General features: G+C 44.6%; 2 protein-coding genes across 2 annotated transcripts; both read left to right on the top strand.

Annotated features, from left to right (window-relative positions):
- On the top strand, positions 1–993 carry LOC142004814 (olfactory receptor 10A4-like). Its single transcript, XM_074982501.1, has one exon. It carries the CDS (start codon positions 1–3, stop codon positions 991–993), a length of 993 nt encoding a protein of 330 aa, XP_074838602.1.
- Positions 994–15,259: 14,266 nt separating this feature from the next.
- LOC142004813 (olfactory receptor 10A4-like) lies at positions 15,260–16,228 on the top strand. The gene has a single exon (XM_074982500.1). It carries the CDS (start codon positions 15,260–15,262, stop codon positions 16,226–16,228), a length of 969 nt encoding a protein of 322 aa, XP_074838601.1.
- Positions 16,229–22,474: the final 6,246 nt, after the last annotated feature.

Here is a 22,474-nt window from a genome sequence, read left to right as displayed (position 1 = left end):
ATGAACAATGTGCAGAGCCTATCTAAAGAGAACCAGACCATCTCTGATGTGTTCATCCTGGTGGGGTTTTCATACCTCAACAAGTTGCAAATCCTTCTTTTTCTCATTTTTCTTGTCACCTACCTGGTCACCCTGATAGGGAATCTTCTCATTATCCTTCTGATAAAGCTAAATGCCTCTCTTCACACCCCCATGTATTTCTTCCTGGTCAACCTGTCTTTTTTGGAAATTTGCTTCACCACCAGCGTGACCCCTCAGCTGCTGGTTCACCTCCTGGTTGAGGAAAAGACCATCTCCATTGTGGGCTGTGCAGCCCAGTTGTACGTCTTCTCCATCACAGGCCTCACAGAATGCTGCCTCCTCGCAGCCATGGCCTATGACCGCTACGTGGCCATATGTCACCCCTTGCATTACACAACTATCATGAGCACCCGGGTGTGTGCACAGCTGGCAGGTGCTTCATGGTGTATCAGCATCCTGGCAGAAGTAGCTGAGACCACGTGGCTCTTCAGTCTGCCCTTCTGTGGTTCCAACCGCATCCAGCATTATTTCTGCGACGTCCGACCAGTAGAGAAATTGGCCTGTACCGACACATGGAGAAATGTGGTCGTGGGTTTGCCTGTTCTTGTGCTGTTCATCCTGGGCCCTTTTTTACTGATAATCCTCTCCTACATCAACATTATCTCCACCATCCTCAAGCTGCCCTCAATGGAAGGAAGGCGTAAAGCCTTCTCCACCTGTTCCTCCCACCTGACAGTGGTGACTTTGTTCTATGGAACAAGCCTTTTCATTTACCTGAAACCTCCTTCAAGCTACAACCCAGAAAGTGATCAACTGATTTCCCTCATGTACACAGTTGTAACACCAATGGTGAACCCCATAATATACACTCTGCGGAACCAGGAGGTGAAGGGAGCCATTAGAAGCACTGTAAGTAAGGTCATCTTTTCACACAACTGGATGAATTGGAGATTGGAAAGGGGATTTAATTAAAACAGCGTGAAACATGGAAATTCATGAACATCTAGCTGATGTTTCCAGTGACAGCATGCACTTTTTAACTAATATTTTGCCATTTGTTGACGTGTGTTAAACCTTTCAGAAAACTGGAATAACAACATTTCATGCAAGATTGTGAATGCTGCCACATGAAGGAGTTACGGATTAGAGAGGTTCAACATGTATACCGATATGCTCAAAATACCTTTGTCTCTTTGTAGCTTGAAAAATGCTCTTTTGTTTGCTTGCCAGTGTGTATGACTCCCTAAGCATAAAAAATTAAAAATTGAAACATCTGTCACTAATTCAACATTTTTATGAGTGTCTGGCTGTGGCCACACTTGGCCAAAACTTCGAAATGGCCATGCGAATGGCCAAATCAAAGAATACCAATGAGGCACTGAGATGAATATTCAGCACCTCATTAGCATGTTTCTGGCTCCGGCTCTTCGAAAGTGCCTCTTTCAAATGTGCTCGGCTCGGCTATGTGGGGGTCCTTTTTGAAAGGACCTTGCACATTTCGAAATCCTCTTTTTCTTCTCAGTTGTACCATTGGCAGGCAGAATTAAACATGAAGTGTAATTAATGGATGAGGGCCCACCGATCTCATGGATGGTGTGCTGGCAGGCCTTTTCAAAAGCCATCCCAGGCAGAGAAGGAGGTGGGAGTGAGAGAGTAGGACAAAGACACAGGGAAGTATTTGAGAGTGAGCTAAGACAAGACAAGAAAAGACAGACAAGCATTTGAATATCTCATAGAATGACAGAATCATAGAATTCAAGGGCTGGAAGAGACCTCAGGAGGTCATCTAGTCCAGCCCCATGCCCAAAGCAGGATCAACACTAAATCATCACAGGCAGGACTATATCAAGCTGGGACTTAAAAGCTCTAGGGATGGAGATTCCACCACCTGTCTAGGTAACCCCTTCAAGTGCCTCCTGGTGAAATAGTTTTTCCAAATATCCAACATACACCTTTCCCTCTGGAAGTTCAGACCATTGCTCTTTGTTCACCTGTCACTCCTGGGAACAGACAATCTCCAACCTCTTTAGAGCCTTCAGGAAGCTGAAGGCTGCTATCAAATTGCCCCTCAATCTTCTCTTCTGCAAACTACATCACCTCAGTTCTCTCAGAACTTAAGAGTGTTACACAGCGGGACTCACTGAATACATGAGTGGCTCTATATGTCATGTGCTCTAGTCCCTTAGTCATCTGTGTTGCTCTGTGCTGAACCTGCTCCAATGCATCCACATCCTTTCTCTACTGGTTCCTGGAGTCCCATCCCCTCACAAGACTGAAAGCCCAGAACATAGCTAGCAGGGGAAAAAGACTCAACCACCTCACCCACAGGTGGGTACAACCCATCACCCATCCCACCAGCCAGAAGAAGAGGTGCCCATCCCTAGCAAGACATGGGGGTAACCTGCCACAGTGCACAGTGCTGTTTAGCCATGTGGAGGAAAGAAAATGGACCTTCTCCAAACTAAAAACTTTGTGTAGCACCTGTAGCCCCCTATACAGTTGTGGAGAAAGGAACAGATTTGGGCTGAGGACCTGACAGCAGAAAGTCAAGAGGCCGATGGACCCAGCCTTCTAGAAACTCCTTAGAAGACAAGGAGAAGGTGGGAATATCACTTGGTGGTGGCAGGAGAGCCTGAAGTTGGTGGAGAAAAAGAGATCACTTCTCCCTCTTTGTCTGTCTAGTAGCCAGGGGACGAGACGTAGGGTGACCAAATGAGCCTATTCCAAAGAAGGGAGACCCTGAGGGCGAGGGGCAGGGTGCCTGCCCACAGACAAGCTGCTCAGCCCTCCTGAGGCACCAGGTCCCCCTTAAAATCTCAGAGGAGGGATGAAACACACTACCCTGCAATCCCAGCATACCCATACGGCAGAGCCCCTGATTCCCTGACATGCTGCTGCTTGCACTGTCCAGTCAGCACATGCTGCATGTGCTGTCCGGTGAACTCCTGATCATGTTACCTGCACCTGTAGCCGTGCTGGCTTGGGGGGAAGGGCAGCTCACCAGGGAGAGGGACTGTATGGGACAATTTGCTTTCAGATAAAAAAAAAAATGGTGAGACACCTGCCTGAGATAAGGGACTGACCCCAAGGAAAAAAAAAACTGATGCTCACCCTACCTGGACGTCTACCAGAGATCTGCAGACAGGAATAGCTGAAGCAGTTAGGGGATGTACAATGCCTTATGCCATGAATGGGTGAAGTTGCTCAGTGAATGAATATACACATATAGACTGAAACTGACCTTCTGTGGCAAAAACATCTCAGAAACAACAAGAAGTCCTGTGGCACCTGACAGGCTAACAGATATTGTGGAGCATAAGCTTTGGTGGGCAAAGACCCACTTCATCAGATGTATCTGACGTCTTTGGCCACGAAAGTTTATGCTCCACAATATTTGTTAGTCCAGAAGGTGTCACAGGACTTCTTGCTGTTTTTGAAGGTACGTACCAACACGGCTACCTCTCTGCTACTTGTCATGAAACATCTCAGAGCACTGTTTATTGTTTTGGAACAATCCCGAGTATTGCAAACAATAGGAAGGTGGGTAACCTAGCATTCATAAAATTTAATTACCCATGGGGGGAGTAAAGAAACAGATTAACAGGGCCAGACAAGTACCCAGAAGCCAGATACTCCATGACAGTCCCAAGGGTGAAAATAACAGAACAACCCTTGTCATCAGCTATAGCCCTCAGCTTCAACCCCCTCTAGGGCTTCATTAACAACCTATACTGAAACATCATCCATCATCCTCACAGGCCATGGGTGACAGGACAGACAGCTGCACAATCTCAAGAAAATACTCACCAGCAGCCACACCATACCGCATTAGCCCTAACCCAGGAACCTATCCTTCCAACAAACCCCACTGCAAGCTCTCTCCATGTATCTATACTAGCAAAACCATCACTGGACCTAACCAGGTCCACCACATGATCAGGGGCTCACACACCTGCACATCCAGTAACATGGTATATGCCATCATGTGCCAGCAATGCCCCTCGGCCATGGACATTGGACAAATCAGACAATCACTGACTCCAAGGACGAACGGCTATAAATCTGACATCAGGAATGGGAAGACATCTAAACCTGTAGGAGAACCCTTTAACCTCCCTGGACATTCAACAACAGATTTGAAAATGGCCAGTCTTCCACTAAAGAATTTTACAGAGAGCTGACAGAGGAAGACATGTGAATGGAGCTGCAATTTCATGTTTGACACATTTAACCTGTGACTGAACTGGGATCTCAATAATCCTACTCATTACAAAGTTGGTTCCTCCCCTTTTGATGTTCGCGAGAATTGCACCATTCCACTTAATTTACCTCTTCCAGAGGCCCTATTCATCAGAGGGGACCCGGCCTTTTCCCTCCTCTTACTCCCCCACCCCCTGGCTGTAGAAACCCCTAATTCCTATTATGTACTCCAATCTGAAGATGTGGGTCTTACCCACAAAAGAATCATGGCATCCTAGGGCTGGAAGGGACCTAAAGAGGTCATCAAATCCAGCCTCCTGCTTCAAGCATAATCAACTCCAACTAAATCATTCCAGCTTGGACTTTCTCAAGCTGGGACTTAAAAACCTCTAGGGATGGAGACAAGTATCAGAGAAATGGCTGTGTTAGTCTGTATCATCGAGAACAACAAGAAGTCCTGTGGCACCTTATAGACTATCAGATATTTTGGAGCGTAAGCTTTCATGGGCAAAGACCCGCTTCATTTAAAAGCATGAGTGTAGGGACGGAGAATCCACCACCTCAATAGACAACGCATTCCAGCCCTTCACCACCCTGCTCGTTACCTAATGAACAATTTTTTAGTCTTTAAGGTGCTACAGGACTGCTTGTCTTTATAAGGTGATAACTAATGCTAGGTTGGGATATTTTCAGGGCAGGGCTTCAGGAGCTGTCTGATTACAAGAATGCCACAGCTAGCAATTGAGGGATCTGCCAAGAGGCTTGAGGTCAAGAGGCTATGGGAGAAAACCTTCTCTTTATTACTGCATCTGTCTGAGATGGAGTTGCGTCAGTGTAACACGGTGCAGAATTGTACCTTTGGCTCTGTGCAGAGGGAGATGTTGTTGTGATGAGCAGTGCTAATGGCGATGATGTTGAGCAGTCGAAAAGTGAGATGAGAACTAACATTTGGGGTAGTTTTGCATGGGGGAGGTAGGTATTTGGAGGCTCAACTCGTTCCCTGTTGTTGCTATTTGTCGGAGGCATGTTTTTCAATTTCTGCCATATTCATGGAACTTTAGTCCATTTAGTGCACCTCCCTTAAGGCCTGTGATGTCTCAGTCCCTCAACTTATAACTCATACCGGTCCCTGATTCTCCCACCTGCCACTCACTCCACTGACCTTGTCCTGGGTCTGGTCCACTGCAAAATGATTGGAGCCAAAGGGAAATGTCCCACTGAATGCTCTGGAGTTTGGGTATGGTCCTGAATGAGGCAAATCATAGAATCAGAGACTCCTTGGGTTGGAAGAGACCTCAGAAGGTCATCGAGTCCAGCCCCCTACCCAAAGCAGGATCAACCACAACTAAAGCACCCCAGCCAGCAAGCTGTCCCGCTAGGACTTTAAAACCTTCAGGCATGGGGATTTCACCACCTCTCCAGGAAAATCCTACGAGTGCTTCACCACCCTCTTTGTGAAATTGTTTTTCCAAATTTACAAATCTTCACTTCCCCCACTGCAGCTTGAGCCCATTGCTCCTTATTTGACCATCCGTCACCACTGAGAACAGCTTCTCTCCATCCTCTTTGGAATTCTCCTTCAGGAAGTTGAAGGCTGTTGTCAAATCACTTCTCACCCTTTTCTTCTGCAAACTCACACAAACCCCTCAGCCTCTCCTCATACGTCACGTGCTAGACCCCCCCCCCGATTATTTTGTAGAGCAACGAAGGGTCCTGTGGCACCTTATAGACTAACAGAAAAGTTTAGAGCATGAGCTTTCGTGAGTTAACTCACTTCTTCAGATGCTCAATTATTTTGGTTGCCCTCTGCTGGAGGGCAGAAGTAGGCCCCACAGGTTGGGCAGTGCGGTGTAGGTGTGAAGACTTCTGGTGTTTTTTTGTTTTGTTTTTTTTCAGATCTGGGAGGAGAGTGGGGTGTAATGGCTGGAGCAGGGAGTCAGAGCTTCAAGTTCATAAAGCTGGGTCTGAAACGTGAGTGGGGCCCACAGTCTGAACCTCGGTGGAATGAGACTCATAAACCCAAACTGTGACTTTGCCACTGACTTCTCACATTATGTGACCTGCGGCAAACCATTCCTCCTTCTAGGCGAGAAAAGTGTCACAAAATTGACTGGTGTCAATAAATCCCACCATGGATTTCCTATCAAAAACACACATGAAGTTGATATTGATGATGATGGTGCAGCTTTCTGTGAAATGAGTGACTGAGTGATTTTTTATTGTTGTAGTTGTTTTTGCCAGTTGAGGCAGTGTTCATCTTCCTCCAAGCAATACTACAAGGAATGTCCTCCAGGGACTTAGTCCCAGTAGACAGTGAATGAAATAAAAACACCTCTTTTGTTCCACATATATTGCACCTGCAGCAAAAGGGCACTGTATTTTTCCTTAACAAGGTAAGTTAAAAATCCATGGCTTGAGTCTGCAAACATTCTCCCTCTGAACTCCACGGCTGCAGTGCCCTGATCTGTCCTGAGAGCCAGGTCATATCACTGATTGGTTCATTGGAATTTTGCAGACATGAAAAGAGAACCTTGTTTTATGTCTGAGCTCGTGGGTTGTGTGTGTGTACGCATCTATCTACCCCTCTATCTATCCATCCCCATACACCGTATCTATCTATCTATCTATCTATCTATCCATCCCCATACACTGTATCTATCTATCTATCTGTCTATCTATCCAGTCTGAAAATCCTCTCCCGTGATCTCATGACAGCCCATTCTTTTCACCTGTTGCCCCAGAATTCAGTAGTGGAATCTGCCAGCAGAATTTACCTCAAATTTCTCTTCACATGATATCTGGCTATTTGATTACTTTCACACTCTCATTGCTTTCATCCTTTCAAACCTGTTTATAAAGGTAGAATAATAGAATCATAGAACAATAGAGCTGGAAGAGACCTAAGAAGCCATCAAGTCCAGCCCCCTGCCCAAGACAGAACCAAACCCCATCAGATCAGCCCAGCAAGGGCTCTGTCGAGCTGAGACTTTAACACCTCTAGAGATGGAGACTCCACTACTTCCCTGGGCAGACCATTCCAATGCTTCACCACCCTCCTAGTGAAAAAGCTTTTCCTAATGTTCAACCTGGACCTCCCCAAGTGCAATTTGAGACCATTGTTCTGTGTTCTGCCATCTGTGACCACTGTGAACAGCCTCTCTCCAGCCTCTTTGTAGTGTCTCTGTGTATTTAAGAGTTCTGAAAATATCCCTCAGCTAGCAGCAGTGACAATCTACGCAGAACTTATTTCCAATATTAAGTGGGGGTTCCTGTTTATTTAGTGTCAGTGCAAATGTTAGTCAACAAATGAAAAATAGAACAAATCCTTTCTGAAGAAATATAGAATATAAACTGATGTTTTCCAGGAGATTCTGGGTGAAAACCGATATAGGAACCCTGCCATATCCCAAAGGCAGACACTCCATTTCTCAGCCAGCTCTGCACTTACTGTTACTCTCCTCCAGTTCTACGTATTTTAGAATAATTCTTTAAAATTGTCCCCTTCTTTTATATTGTTCTGTGCTCTGCACATGGTATTGTGTGCCACCAGAATTTGCTTTGGTTCATTTTTTTCTCTCTCTGTTATTTCTTTTGGGTTTGGATGTTGCATATAGTAACAGAGAGGTAGCCGTGTTCCTTTGTATTCAGTCAAAACAAAAGTGTAGAAATGTAGCACCTAAAAGACTAACAAAATGATATTTTCAATGAGGATCTTGCACAGAACAGTCCCTTTTCTTCAGATTAATCACATTTCTAGAACAGAGTGGCTGTGTTTCCGCTACAAAAATAACTTTGAAGTTGCTTACTTCAAAGAACAACTTCAAAGGAAGCAACTTTATAGAATCATAGAATCATAGAAGAGTAGGACTGGAAGGGACCTCGAGAGGCCATCAAGTCCAACCCCCTGCCCTCATGGCAGGAACAAGCACTTTCTAGACCATCCCGGAAAGCCATCTACCTAACCTCTTCTTAAATATCTCCAGTGATGGAGATTCCACCACCTCCCTTGGCAATTCCTTCCACTGTTTGATCACCCTGACAGTTAGGAACTTTTTCCTAATGTCCAACCTGAACCTCCCCTGCTGCAATTTAAGTCCACTGCCTCTTGTTCTATCCTCAGAGGCAAGGAAGAACAAGTTCCCTCCCTCTGCCTTATGACACCCTTTTAGATACCTGAAAACTGCTATCATGTCCCCGCTCAATCTTCTCTTTTCCAAACTAAACAAGCCCAATTCTTTCAGCCTTTCTTCATTGGTCATGTTCTCTACACCTTTGATCATTCTCGTTGCTCTCCTCTGGACCCTCTCCAATTTCTCCACATCCTTCCTGAACTGCGGTCCCCGGAACTGGACACAATACTCCATCTGAGGCCTAGCCCGCGCAGAGTAGAGCAGGAGAATGACTTCTCGTGTCTTGTTCACAACACACCTGTTATTGCATCCTAGAATGATGTTTGCTTTTTTTGCAACAGCATCACACTGATGACTCTTATTTAGCTTGTGGTCCACTATAACCCCTAGATCCCTTTCTGCTGTACTCATTCCCAGGCAGTCCTTTCCCATTCTGTACGTGTGACACTGATTGTTCCATCCTAAGTGGAGCACTTTACATTTGTCCTTGTTAAACTTCATCCTGTTTACTTCAGCCCATTTCTCCAGTTTATCCAGATCCTTTTGAATAATGACCCTATCCTCCAAAGCAGTTGCAACCCCTCCCAGCTGGGCATCATCTGCAAACTTAATAAGTGTACTTTCTATGTCAATATCTAAATTGTTAATGAAGATATTGAACAGAACCGGTCCGAAAACAGACCTCTGCGGAACCCCACTAGTTATACTTTTCCAGCAGGATTGAAAACCATTAATAACTACTCTCTGGGTATGGTTATCCAGCCAGTTGTTCACCCACCTTATAGTCGCCCCATCTAAGTTGTATTTGTGTAGTTTATTGATAAGTACATTATGTGAGACCGTGTCAAATGCTTTACTGAAGTCTAGGTGTACCACATCCGCCGCTTCTCCCTTATCCACAAGACTCGTTATTCTATCAACGAAAGCTCCTAGATTGGTTTGACATGATCTGTTTTTAACAAAGCCATGCTGGCTGTTCCCTATCACCTTACCACCTTCCAAATGCTTGCAGATGATTTCTTTAATTACCTGCTCCATTATCTTTCCTGGCACAGAAGTTAAGTTAACAGGCCTGTAGTTTCCCAGGTTATTCTTGTTGCCCTTTTTATAAATGGGTACTATATTTGTCCTTTTCCAGTCTTCTGGAATCTCTCCCGTCTCCTACGATTTTCCAAAAATGATTGCTAAAGGCTCAGATACCTCTTCTGTCAGCTCCTTGAGGATTCTAGGATGCATTTCATCAGGCTCTGGTAATTTGCAGACTTCTAATTTTCTAAGTAAATTTTAATTTGTTCTTTTCTTATCTCAACTTCTAACCCTACCCCTTTTTCACTAGCATTCTCTATGTCAGGCATTCCTTTAGATTTCTCAGTGAAGACTGAAACAAAGAAATTATTAAACATCTCTGCCATTTCCAAATTCCTTGTTACTGTTTCTCCCTCCTCACTGACCAATGGCCCCACCCTCTCCTTGGTCTTCCTCTTGTTACCAACGTATTTGTAAAAAGCCTTCTTGTTTCCCTTTATGCTTGTAGCTAGTTTGAGCTCATTTTGTGCCATAGCCTTTCTAATCTTGCTCCTGCACGCTCGTGTTGTTTGCCTATATTCATCCTTTGTAATTTGTCCTAGTTTCCATTTCTTATACGATTCCTTTTTTAGTTTGAGATCATGCAAGATCTCCTGGTTAAGCCAAGACATTCTTTTGCCATGTTTTCTGTCTTTCCTACACAGCGGGATAGCTTGCTTTTGGGCCCTAAATAAGGTCCCTTTGAAAAACTGCCAACTCTCCTCAGTCGTTTTTCCCCTCAGTTTAGCTTCCCATGGGACCTTACCTACCAGCTGTCTGAGTTTACCAAAATCTGCCTTCCTGAAATCCATTATCTCTATTGTACTGTTTTCCCTTCTACCCTTCCTTAGAATTGTGAACTCTATGATTTCATGACCACTTTCACCCAAGCATCCTTCCACTTTCAAATTCTCAATAATTTCCTCCCTATTTGCTAAAATTAAATCTAGAACAGCTGAATGTTTACACACAGGCTACTTCAAAGTTAAACTTCCACGTAGGGCCATGCTCTATTTCCAGGAATGGCGTAAGGTCTCAATACTTGGGCTCTCTAGTTGAAAGTTATCTTGGAAAACAGGGAAAATGTGTGTAGACTCTCTCCTGGCTTCTTGGGTGTAGGGCCTAAATTCAACATTATATTTGTATTTAGTTCCTAGTATCGACTTACCCAGTAACATGTAAAAGTACAGAGGTCTTAAAAAATTACAATAAAAACTGACAAATCAAGTACATAAGAATGAAAGAGGAGAGTGACAGGTCGGTGATGTTAAGTATCTTGCCTGAGATATTACAAGCATCAAAGGAATGGATACAGCCCATGTAAGGCGTGAGGTACTTGTTCTCTCTGTTCATACCAAGAGTTAATGTGAACTCCAATTCACAGCTTTCTCTATGTAATCTGTTTTGAAAGTCTCTTTGTTTTAAGACACAAATTCTCAGGTCTTTAACAGGATGTCCCACTCCCTTGAAGTGTTCACTGACCAGTTGATGTGTATTGAGATTCCAGATAGCTGGTCTGTGTCCATTTATTCTCTCCGTGCATATGTGTCTCTGTGTTTTTAATTTCCGGGGGAATGGTCCTTCGGTTTAGCAGATAGACAGATCTCGGTTTCCATTTCTGGAAATGCTGACTTTTTCTGTCAACTCAATCTCATCTCGCTATCATTCTCAGGTCCCTGCTTAGGAGTTCACTCGTATCTCATTCGTTGTTTTGGAAGTCACAGATTGAAAGAGCTAAGGATGTGGAAAATATGATATATGTTACTGCCTATTCTAATTTCAGCTCTGTCACATTAATATCATCCCTGGTACATTGAAATTATCTCTCAACAATTAAACAACAATGAAATTTGAAAGTGAAAAAAATGGTAAAAATGTCACAGATTGTACTGTCTTGCTTCTTGTTAATTCCTTTCGAGCAAGGATATAAAAGAACCACAACAGGTGGAAATCTCCAGAACTTTTTTCATAATCATGGACCTCTTTAAGATTTGCTGGAGCTAAGGAAATGTTCATAGGGTTTCTTCGAACACTGGTCAAAAGCAAGGTATTTCGGGTGCTGCTAAGGAGAACCTTCCATTATACACAAAAGGCTCAACTCCCACCTTACTGTCAAGATTCTCTCTTCTTCTTCTTCTTCTTTAGAGGACTTCAGTCATGTTGATCTCAGGAGCATCCATTTCATCATGTGAGTAATGGTTGGTTTGGTATGTGGCATCTATGGTGGGAAAATTGGAATGAGTGTGACTGTTCTTCTGGTTAATATATAGAGATGTAGTCGTGTTAGTCTATATACTATCAAAATGAAAGAAAAAAACAATCCAGGAGCACTGTAAAGATAAACAAAATAATTTCTCAGGTGGTGAGCTCTCGTGGGATAGACCAGACCAGAGTTATACCAGCACAGACTCAGTGCTTACGGCACAGAAAACCAAAAATAGTTGACAAATGAGAAAAATGTATTCAAGGTGGGCAAATCAGAGTTGTAGTAGGAGGGGGGAAGTCAAGAGTTGGATAAATCAAAGCATGTAAAAGAGTCCATATAATGACCCAGGTAACTGGCTTCCTGGTTCAACATAAGATCATAAAAATGGCCATACTGGGTCAGACCAAAGGTCGTTCTAGCCGAGCATCCTGTCTGCCAACGGTAGCCAATGACAGGTGCCCCAGAGGAGGTGAACCGAAGGCAACGATCAAGGATTTATCTCCTGCCATCCATCTCCCGCCTTCGACAAAAGGCTCGGCACCATTCCTTACCCCCTGCTAATAGCCATCTATTGACCTAACTTCCGAATATTTATTGAGCTCTTTTTTAAACTCTGTTAGAGTCCTGGCCTTCACAGTGTCCTCTGGCAAGGAGTTCCACAGGTTGACTGTGCGCTGTGTGAAGAAAAACTTTCTTGTATTAGTTTTGAACCTGCTCCCCATTAATTTCATTTGGTGTCCTCTAGTTCTTCTATTATGGGAACAAGTAAATAACTTTTCTGTCTTCACTTTCTCCACACCATTCTTGATTGTATAGACCTCTATCATATCGCCCCTCAGTCTCCTCCTTTCCAGAGTGAAAAGTTCCACTCTCTCAATCCTCTCCTCATATGGGACCCCTTCCAACCCTTCATCATTTTAGTTGCCCTTTTCTGAACCTTTTCTAACTCTAATATATCTTTTTTCAGGTGAGGAGACAACATCTATGCGCAGTACTGAAGATGTGGGCGTACCATAGTTTTATATAGGAGAAGTAAGATATTCTTCATCTTATTTTCTATCCCTTTTTTAATTATTCCTAACAACCCACAGGTTAATATGTTGAATTTGATTATAAATGCCGAGCTCGATTTTATAGTCAAATTTGACCCCTTAATGCGTGGTTTGAACTGGGACACCAATGACCTGAGTTATTTTATGGATTCTATTACATACTTTGTTTTATCTCACTATTGATTTCCTCACCCCATCCTACCACCCCTCTGCTCTTCTGATTTGTCTACCTTGTTTACCACAGAATCATAGAATACTAGGACTGGAAGAGACCTCGAGAGGCCATGGAGTCCAGCCCCCTACCCCAAAGGCAGGACCAAGTACTGTCTAAACCTTTCCTGATAGGCATCTGTCCCCCCTTTTTTTAAATATCTCCAGCAATGGAGATTCCACGACCTCCCTTGGCAATTTATTCCACTGTTTGACCACCGTGACAGTTAGGCACTTTTTTCTAATGTCCAACCTAAGCCTCCCTTTCTGCAGTTTAAGTCCATTGTCTCTTGTTCTATCCTCAGAGGCCAAAAAGAACAATCTGATTTGTCAACCTCAATAACTACTTTTGTTTCTCTCTGCCTTAAATATTGAATCTGTCCTGGTATGGCTCTGTCTGAAGAAGTGGCTCTATCCCACGAAAGCTCATCACCTACTAAATTATTTTGTTAGTCTTCAAAGTGCTACTGGACTGCTTCTTTGTTTTGATTAAGGTACGAGTGAGACGGGACTTTGGCCTCATTTGAAAAATTGTATTTGGTGAATGCACAACCAGAGTATTATTCTAGAGGGAAGGGGAAAAATGGCAAGGACTCAGGTGGTACGTTGAAGTCTAGTCATTTTATTCTGGCATAAATTTGGTGAGTTGCCCCTCACTTCATGAGATGCACGCAGTGAAAGAATAAGAAGCAGACAGGATGGTTAAAGAGATGGGAGTGTTATATCATCTCCCCTAGTGACACCATCGTAAGACCTAACCACATCAGCCGTGTCCTCCAAGGCTTCTTTACCTGCCAACCTACTGAGGTGATACACACTATCCAATGCTAGCAATGGCCCTCTGCTATGCACATCACTCAAAGAGGCTCCTTTTATGGTACAGAGTCTTGGTGGTCTGTTGTGTCCAACAATGACGTCTTTAGCTCGCACAGGTTCCTTGGTCCTGGACTCGCATGTGGCTGAGGAATCCAAGCCTTGAACGGCATTCACAAGAGGTACATGGGAATTCACTCCTGGCTACAGAATAAATACGCTCGAATTGGCCATCAAGCCTGGTAACACACGAAACCCAGTGGAAGAACTTTTGAACCTCTCTGGGCACACACTTACGGAATTAAAAGTTGCCATTCGTGAGCAAATAAACCCTTGAACCACAGTCTGAAACATGAAACAGATGAGTTGGAATTCCTACCTAAATATGATACCACCAGCATCTGTCTGAATAAGCATTGGGAATGTCTCAGTCATGACTATAAGAAGCCTTCTGCTTTAAGTAGTGTCTCCTGTTGATCCGCACAGATGCCGTGATTGAATTGACTTTCATGTAATAAATTGCCTAAGGAGATTGTGGAATCTCCATCTCTGTCTTCACTCAGTACATAGTTAACCTGTGGAACTCCTTGCCAGAGGAGACTCTGAAGGCTAGGACTGTAACAGAATTTACGAAAGAGCTAGATAAAATCTTGGAGGTTCGGTCCATAAAAGTCTATTAGCCAAGTATAGGAATGGTGCCCCTGGCCGCTGCTTGTCAGAGGCTGGAGATGGATGGCAGGAGAAAAATGGCTTGCTCATTGTCTTTGGTCCACCCTCTGTGAGGCACCTGGCAGTGGCCACTGTTGGCAGACAGTTTACTGGCTTGGATGGAACTTTGGTCTGACTCAGTATGGTCGTTCTGATGTCCCTATGTTCTTATGAAATCTTGAAGATCCGGGTTAGATAAATGTCTATCAAGGATAGTCTAGACAGTACTTGGTCCTGTCATGAGGGCAGGGGGCTGGACTCAATGACCTCTTAAAGTCCTTTCAAGTCCTACTATTCTATGTTTCTATGATTTACATCTCTGTATCCCTGCAACCGCTCTCTTTCTCCTTCCGTTTATTGATCTGTTGAAGTGAGTAGCAACTCATGAAAGCTAACATGGCTACCTCTAAATTTGCCATTCTGTAAGAAAGAAAGCAAGCAAGCAAGCAAGCAAGAAAGCAAGATCTATTTTTGAATGTTCATGGAGACAGAAGGAAAATGTCTTCAAGAAAGGAGAGATCTCCTGCTATTGGACCTAGTTTAGCTCCTTTCGAGTCAGTTAACCATAACCCTGTCTGTTCTAAACATTTGCTCCTTCAGCCATTGCCCTATGTGTGTCCAAGTCATTCAGTCTCCATCTGCCCCACACTCCCAATAGCTTAGTTTATGACCACACAGTGACACCAGCTGACTCGTGATGCTACTAAGGCCCAGTTCTATACTCAGATAAAGAATGGCAGTGGGGTTTAATCTCAACCATCTCAACATTTAGGACTCTATTTCAAATGATTTTCTTCATATCTACGTGTTTGGTTTGCTTCGGATTCAGTGTCTTTCTTTGTCCCCCTCTACAGATGACCAATTTGGAGAGCCGCTCTGCAGAAAACCAGACCTTCTCGGATCATTTCATCCTGGTGGGTTTTTCGTACCTTAACAAGCTGCAAATCCTTCTGTTCCTGGTGTTTTCTGTCATCTACTTGTTCACTGTGATGGGTAACCTCTTCATTATCCTCCTCATAAAGGTGAACTCCTCCCTTCAAACCCCCATGTATTTCTTTGTAGTGAACTTGTCTTTCTCAGAAATGTGCTATACAACCAGTGTCTTCCCACAGCTGCTGATTCACCTCGTGGTGGAAGAAAAAACCATTTCTATTGCAGGCTGTGCAGCCCAGATGTACATCTACTTTATCATGGGCCTCACAGCATGCTGCCTTCTAGCAGCCATGGCTTACGACCGCTATGTGGCCATATGTCACCCTTTGCACTACACAACCATCCTGAGTGGCAGGACATGTGTGCAGCTAGCGGGTGCTTCATGGATGATCGGCATCCTGGTGGCAGGAGCTCAGACCACGTTGCTCTTCAGCCAGCCCTTTTGTGGTTCCAACCGTGTCCACCATTATTACTGTGATTCCCAAACTGTAGAAAAGATGCTCTGCAACTACTCATGGAAGAATGTGCTTGTCTCATTGTGCATGATGGTGCTGTTTGTTATGGGCCCTTTTTTACTGATAATCCTCTCCTACATTGGCATTATCTCCACTATCCTCAAGGTGTCATCAGTGGAGGGAAGGCATAAAGCCTTTTCCACCTGCTCCTCCCACCTCGCTGTGGTGACTTTAATCTATGGAACAGGCCTTTTGGGGAACTTGATTCACACACCAAGCTCCACCTCAGACAACTCTCATCTTATTTCCCTCCCCTACATGGTTCTGACACCAATGTTGAACCCTATTATATATGCTCTGAGGAACAAGGATGTTCATGGAGCCTTTCGAAACACAATAGGGAAGGTCATCTTTTCACACAAGCGGAGATGTTAGAGAAGGAAAAGCAGAATGACTTGACACAGTGGGAAGGAGAGAAATGTACTACCAATTGGTAGAAGTTTCTCCTGATCTCAGTCCCTGTTTTAACTGAGCTTTTCTCATCTCCAAATGAGGACTTGTTCTTAGCCTTTCCAGAAAGTTGTAAGGAAAATATTTGTTATACAACTCCTCCAAAAATCCTAAATAGAAATGAAATTTTAAGCACTCCGTTTCATGGGATATTGCCATATCAAATGGGCATATTTAATCAAAATTCTCTCTTGACTTCATAACCTTAAAGTCTTGTGCAGTTGTGAAACTTTGAAATCTGAAAGCAAACTTTTCATAAAAGAGTCGAAGAATCGTAGGGCTGGAAGATACATCAGGATGTCATCTGGTCCAGCTCCCTACTTGAAGAAGGATCAACCCCAACTAAGTCATCACAACCATGTCGTTGTCAAATCCGGACTTTAAAACCTCTAGGGATGGAGCATCCACCACCTCTTTAGGAAACGTACCCCAGTGCTTCACCACCCTCCTGCTGAAGGAGTTTTTTTCTAATATCCAACCGACTCCTCTCCTTCTGTAACTTCAGACATTTGCTCCTTTTTCTGCTATCTGACATGACTGAGAACAGTTGCTCTCCCTCCTCTTTAGAGTTCACCTTCAGGAGGTTGACGGCTGCTGCTAAATCTCCCCTCCGTCTTCTCTTCTGTAAACAAAACAAATCCAAATCCCTCAGGCTCTCATCACAGCTCACAGGTCACGTGCTCCAGCCCCTTCATCATTTTTCTTGGCCTCCGCTGACCCTGCTCCGCTCACCCCTTTGGGGGCAAATTTATCCATCATCACCCAAAATTTCCATGTGGGAAACGATCCAAGCTGCTCCATTTGGGGATCTCCTTTTGCTTCTGGGATTGTCAAGTATTTTACATTTTGGCCAAGACTGGGATCAGATTTTTTTGACTAGCGAATGCATTTCTCCAGGCCTCCTTCTGGCCTTTTTCTCAATAATCGTCCCAAGCATTTATTAACACCTTCCTAGGTAAAACTCTGATAGACCTTCCAATGCCTCATCTGACCACCTCACACAACTACTATGGGAGATGGCTCTCGGCTGCCAATTCACTTGCAACAGTTGCAGGGGTCTCTGCCAGCACATTGCTGAGGTACGTGGCATGGACCCATTGATTAGAATGCACTAAGGGACCATTTTGAGCATCTCATTTCACACCAACCTAGCGTCAGGCTAGAGAATTTCCCCTGGATGTTCTTAAGTCAAATGAACACTGTATAAGCATTTCTATTCCATACTTAAAGAATAGGTGTGTTAAAATTTCCCATAACTATGAGATGTTTTGTCATTTCTTACCAGCACTGAACCAAAAGTCTGTGTATATGGTGTATATATGTCTAAGTGGCAAATGGGCCTGGGACTTCTTGGGTTCTAATGCTAGAAATGCGGTGAATTCTTTGTCAAATAAAAGGCAAATGGACATCCTGTATGTGAATGATTGTAACATGGTAGGTGTGGTGAAGTTCAGGTAGAGTGGAACTCAGGGCAGGAAGTGAAGCTGATTGGAATCAGGGGTGGATTTCGGGTGGGGTGGTGTCAGGACAGGGTTGAATGCTGGAGGGGGCCTTTGTCCAGGGGCTGGAGGTGTCGGAGTGAGGTGAGAGTCAGGATAAGGGGTGTTCATTGAGAAGAGGATGAAAGATCTTGAGGTGAGAGAATGAGTGGGCTGCTGAAGCCAGAGGGCTGCATTCAGGTGTGTGGGGTGGGATGAGGGAGGTTAGGACAGGTGGGCGTGTGTGGAGAAATCTTGGCAGGGTTTGGAGGTAAAGGTGTGAGAGGAAGAGTTGGGGGTTTCTGGTAAGGTGAGTGGTGTGGCTTAGGGAAGGGTGGCTCCTTTAGTCTCAGGGCAGAGAACCACTGAGAACAGTTTCCCACCCTCCTCTTCAGAGCTCAACTTCAGGAAGTTGAAGGCTGCCATTAAATCACCCCTAAGTCTTCTCCTCTCTAAACTAAACAAGCCCAAATCCCTCAGCCCCACCTAATAGGTCTTGTGCTCCAGCCCCTTGGTCATGATGATGATGATCATGAGGATGATGAGGGGAAGATAAAGGAGAAGACAATAATAAGTTGGGATTGTTCGGCCATGGGGGGTGGAAGTATTTGGTTGCTCATCTTCTGATGTTGTTGCTCTTTGCCATTTTATGTCTTTTTGACTTTCCAAACTGTGTCAATAAAACGGCAGTCCCCTCAGTGTGAATATGGCAACCACGTGCACTTCTCAGAGAAGCAATCATTCTGATAATGCTGGAGGTCATCTGGGGAGAAGAACCTTGGAAATTTTCAACCAGTGGCCAAGAAATCGATCAGCACAACGTTCCATGTATCCCGTCACAATTGGGTGCCCCATGCTCCAGGGAAAGAACTCTCAGCTTGGATGTTCATTCATGCCCAGGACACCCTGTCCTCTGTGAAACAGCCCCACAAACTTGATCACGACCATGGATGGTTCAGGAAGAATTTTAATTGAAAGGGAAACCAGAACATAGAACTTCCCCCATTATCAGGGCCCCCATCCATTGTTTTTGGTCATTGATGGTCAGCAGCAAAGCCAAGGGGAGATCGCCTCCAACTGTGCCTCCCTGCCCACTCCTGGCATCCCTGGGCCTGGAACGCCAGGCTGGGGCGCTGTGCGGAGAAGTGATTTTGACCAAATATCAGAGCAAGAAGCCGGGAAATTAAATCAGTGACATGCTGAATAGATGAGATAGCAGAATGTTTTTCTCTCTGTGAGGGAGTCAGCCCCTTTCATGTTGTGCACACACTGTGGATGAGAAGTCACCAGTGTGGTGCTCTGACAGTTTGCTTACTCTAGCCAATGGGGATCACCATTCGGCAGAGCGCTTGGCCCTCTGTGTGTCGTACCAGCCGTGTGCAAACAGCCCACACACCACACTCCAAGAGAATCCTCTATTGACCACAGATGAGAGAGGGGTTGATGGTGCTCGGCCAGGTTTACCTTAAACAAAGCACAGTATCATCCTCCTCAGACAAGATGACCATAGTTCGGCTGAAAATGTGTGCGTTAGACAATGGACTGAACTCAGTCTGTGACTTGGGATCCACCACTGGAGTGCAGGCCAAACCCAGACAAGTCCCTTGCGGTAAACATCAGAGGGTGTAGCTGAGTTAGTCTGTATCTTCAAAAACAACAGAAAGTTCTGTGGCACCTTACAGCCAAAGGCCGTGTCTACACGTGCCCTTACCTTCGAAATGGCCACGCAAATGGCCATATTGAAGTTTACTAATGAAGCGCTGAAATGCATATTCAGCGCTTCATTGGCATGCGGGCTGCCACGGCACTTCAAAATTGACACGCCTTGCCACCGTGTATCTTCAAAAACAACAAAAAGTTCTGTGGCACCTTAGAGCCAAAGGCCGTGTCTACACGTGCCCTTACCTTCGAAATGGCCACGCAAATGGCCATATTGAAGTTTACTAATGAAGCGCTGAAATGCATATTCAGCGCTTCATTGGCATGCGGGCTGCCACGGCACTTCGAAATTGACACGCCTTGCCACCGTGTCAATTTTGAAGTGCCACGGCCGCCCGCATGCTAATGAAGCGCTGAATATGCATTTCAGCGCTTTATTAGTAAACTTCGAAATGGCCATTTGTGTGGCCATTTCGAAGTTTGTGGCTCATGTAGTCACAGCCAAATTGACCTTTTGGAACGCAAGCTTTCGTGGGCAAGGACCTGCTTTGTCAGATGCATGATCTGCGAAAATACCTCACACCACTCTCCATGTATAAGGGTGCAATCCTCTGATGTTTCATAGGTATCAGCCATTACTTCATACATTGAGCTTCCATCACTCTTTGTCTCACTGTCTGTTTAGTCCATGCCCTGACCTTGGGTCAGTTGGTCTGTGGGGAATGTCTGGGTTCAAGGATGTTCCCTCATGAGAAGTTTCTGGAATGGGCTTCCAGTCTGCTCCGAGTCCCAGTTAGTGGTTTGCACCATTAACCTGTGTGCTCAACATTCTGTGAAATGGGTCTGCCTCTCGCTTCCGCCTTCACTTTGCTATCTACTAAGAAAGTCTTGGCTGTGGTGGCCTGGGCCTCAGTCCTCACACCAGGCCTGTCATCTATGGGTTTATGGCCTCATCTCACAACTTGGGCTCATGGCCTCTTCTCACAACACATATGTGTCCCTCCTTGCACACATAGGTTATTCTAATGCTGCTGGGAGCTTGCCCTGAGGCTGGTCCTGCTGCAGACTGACTGGAGCCAAAGGGAACTGTCCCATTGATGACTCTGAGGTTTGCGTCCAGTTCTCCGGTAGAGAAATGTATGCTGTGATTCAAGGCAGTGGGATGTGGGAGTGAGGACTCCTGGGGTCTGTTCCCATCTCTGGAGAGATCATAGTGTATAAAGGTTAGAAGAAGTGGGACTGGGCTTCAGAGAGCTTGGGTTCTCATTGTGACTCTGAGACAAGAGTGGAGTCCACAGCCTGAGCCTCAGAGAACAGGACTCATGGGCCCTGGGTGATGTTTCTGCTTCTTCCACAGATTCCTTGTCTTGTGGGACCTAGACTAGGTCCTAAAAGGACTGGGCAAATCGTTCTTCCTTCTACAGAAAAAAATGCTACACAATTCACCCTCTCAGAAAAAGCCATTTTAAATTCCATCCAGAGAACCAACATGATGCTGATGTGGATGATGATGGTACAAATTCCTGTGAAATGGCCCTTCTGGAAAGTTATGGATGTGTGAAATGAGTGACCAAGGAAATTTAGTTTGGTGGCCCTTTGAGGCAGAGTTAAAGTAATTTGCCACACTAGCTCACGTGGAATCTTTTCCTTCAGGGAGTTGGGCCCGGGAGACAATGAATGAAATAAAAACATCACTGTTTTGTTCGACACGTTAATCGTGTGCAGATTGGAGGTGGCTCCATTCTTCTGACACAAGGTAGGTTAAAAATACAAGACTTAATCCTCCCCACTACAAACTCACACACACACACAGACACACTTAAGCATCTGATAAAGTGGGTCTTTGCCCACGAAACCTTATGCTCCAAAATGTCTGCAAGTTTATAAGGTGTCACAGGATTTCTTGTAGTTTTTGACTTAATCCCGTCACCACTCTGCCCATGAAGTTGGGCCCAGATATACAATTAAAGTAAAATTATGCCCCTGATTTCTTGATTGGAATATTCCATACCTGCATCAAGAATGTTACTTTCTGCATGAGCACATCGGTTGTGTGTGTGTGTTCACATCTATCTAGCATCCAGACATCTACTTATTAGTCTATCAATGAATTCGTTGCTCTGTGAACCTCTCAGTCTGAATTTCATTAATTCAGCAATCTTGGGCGAGGCCCTAAGCATGAATTCAGTGCTTCTTTGTTAATTCTGTTAGGTGATGTTAGAAGAGGTGATCATCACCATGCCATGGTTTCATTTATTCTGTTTGTCTGTGGGTTGTTGTTTCTTTTATCTTCCTCCTCCCATCTTTACTCACCTCTGTTCCCCAGCCCTCATCATCATCACCCATTGAATCTGAATTGAACTGTAGTTTCTTCAATTGTGTCTTGTACTTCCATCTAAATGGTATCCACTGGGTGGGCTTTGCTGGTTTTTCTCCAATAAGAAAATCCACTCCCATGAGCATCCTCTAACCCACTCTCTGCACCCAGCACCCAAGTGGACTCTTTCTGCTGAATTTACCCTCCTCTCTTCTGCATCATCATGCAGGTTGTACTTCTCTAGCCCGGCACCCTCTGGACCAGACCAATGGCAGACGAGAGAAGTCTTCGAACCACAGGTTTTCAATAACGCGAATACGGTAAGCAAGACACAAGCAGTCATTATTCCACTCCACTTTGTGCTGATTATGTCTCAGTTTTAGTAGTGTGTCCAGTTTTGGGCACCATATTTTAATAGGGATGTGGAGATATTGGAAAAGATCCAGAGAAGAACAACAAGAACGATTAAAGATCTCGAGAACATGAGCTACGAGGAAAGACTGTATGAATTGGGCCTGTTTCCTTTAGAAAAGAGAAGACTGAGAGGGGACATGGTAGTGGTTCATAAGTACCTCCAAGAGTCTTACAAGGAGGAGAGAGAAAAATTGTTCGTAGGCTCTGAGAATAGGACAAGAAGCAATGGGCTGAAACTGCAGCACGGGAGATTTAGGTTGAACATTCGGAAAAACTTGCTACCAATCAGTTGGTTAAACTGGA

The sequence above is a fragment of the Carettochelys insculpta genome, chromosome 32 (genome assembly GCF_033958435.1).
Source record: "Carettochelys insculpta isolate YL-2023 chromosome 32, ASM3395843v1, whole genome shotgun sequence".
NCBI classification, from domain to species: domain Eukaryota; kingdom Metazoa; phylum Chordata; order Testudines; family Carettochelyidae; genus Carettochelys; species Carettochelys insculpta.
The sequence above is the reverse complement of the archived record's forward strand: the minus strand, read 5'-3'. Positions and strand labels throughout refer to the sequence as shown.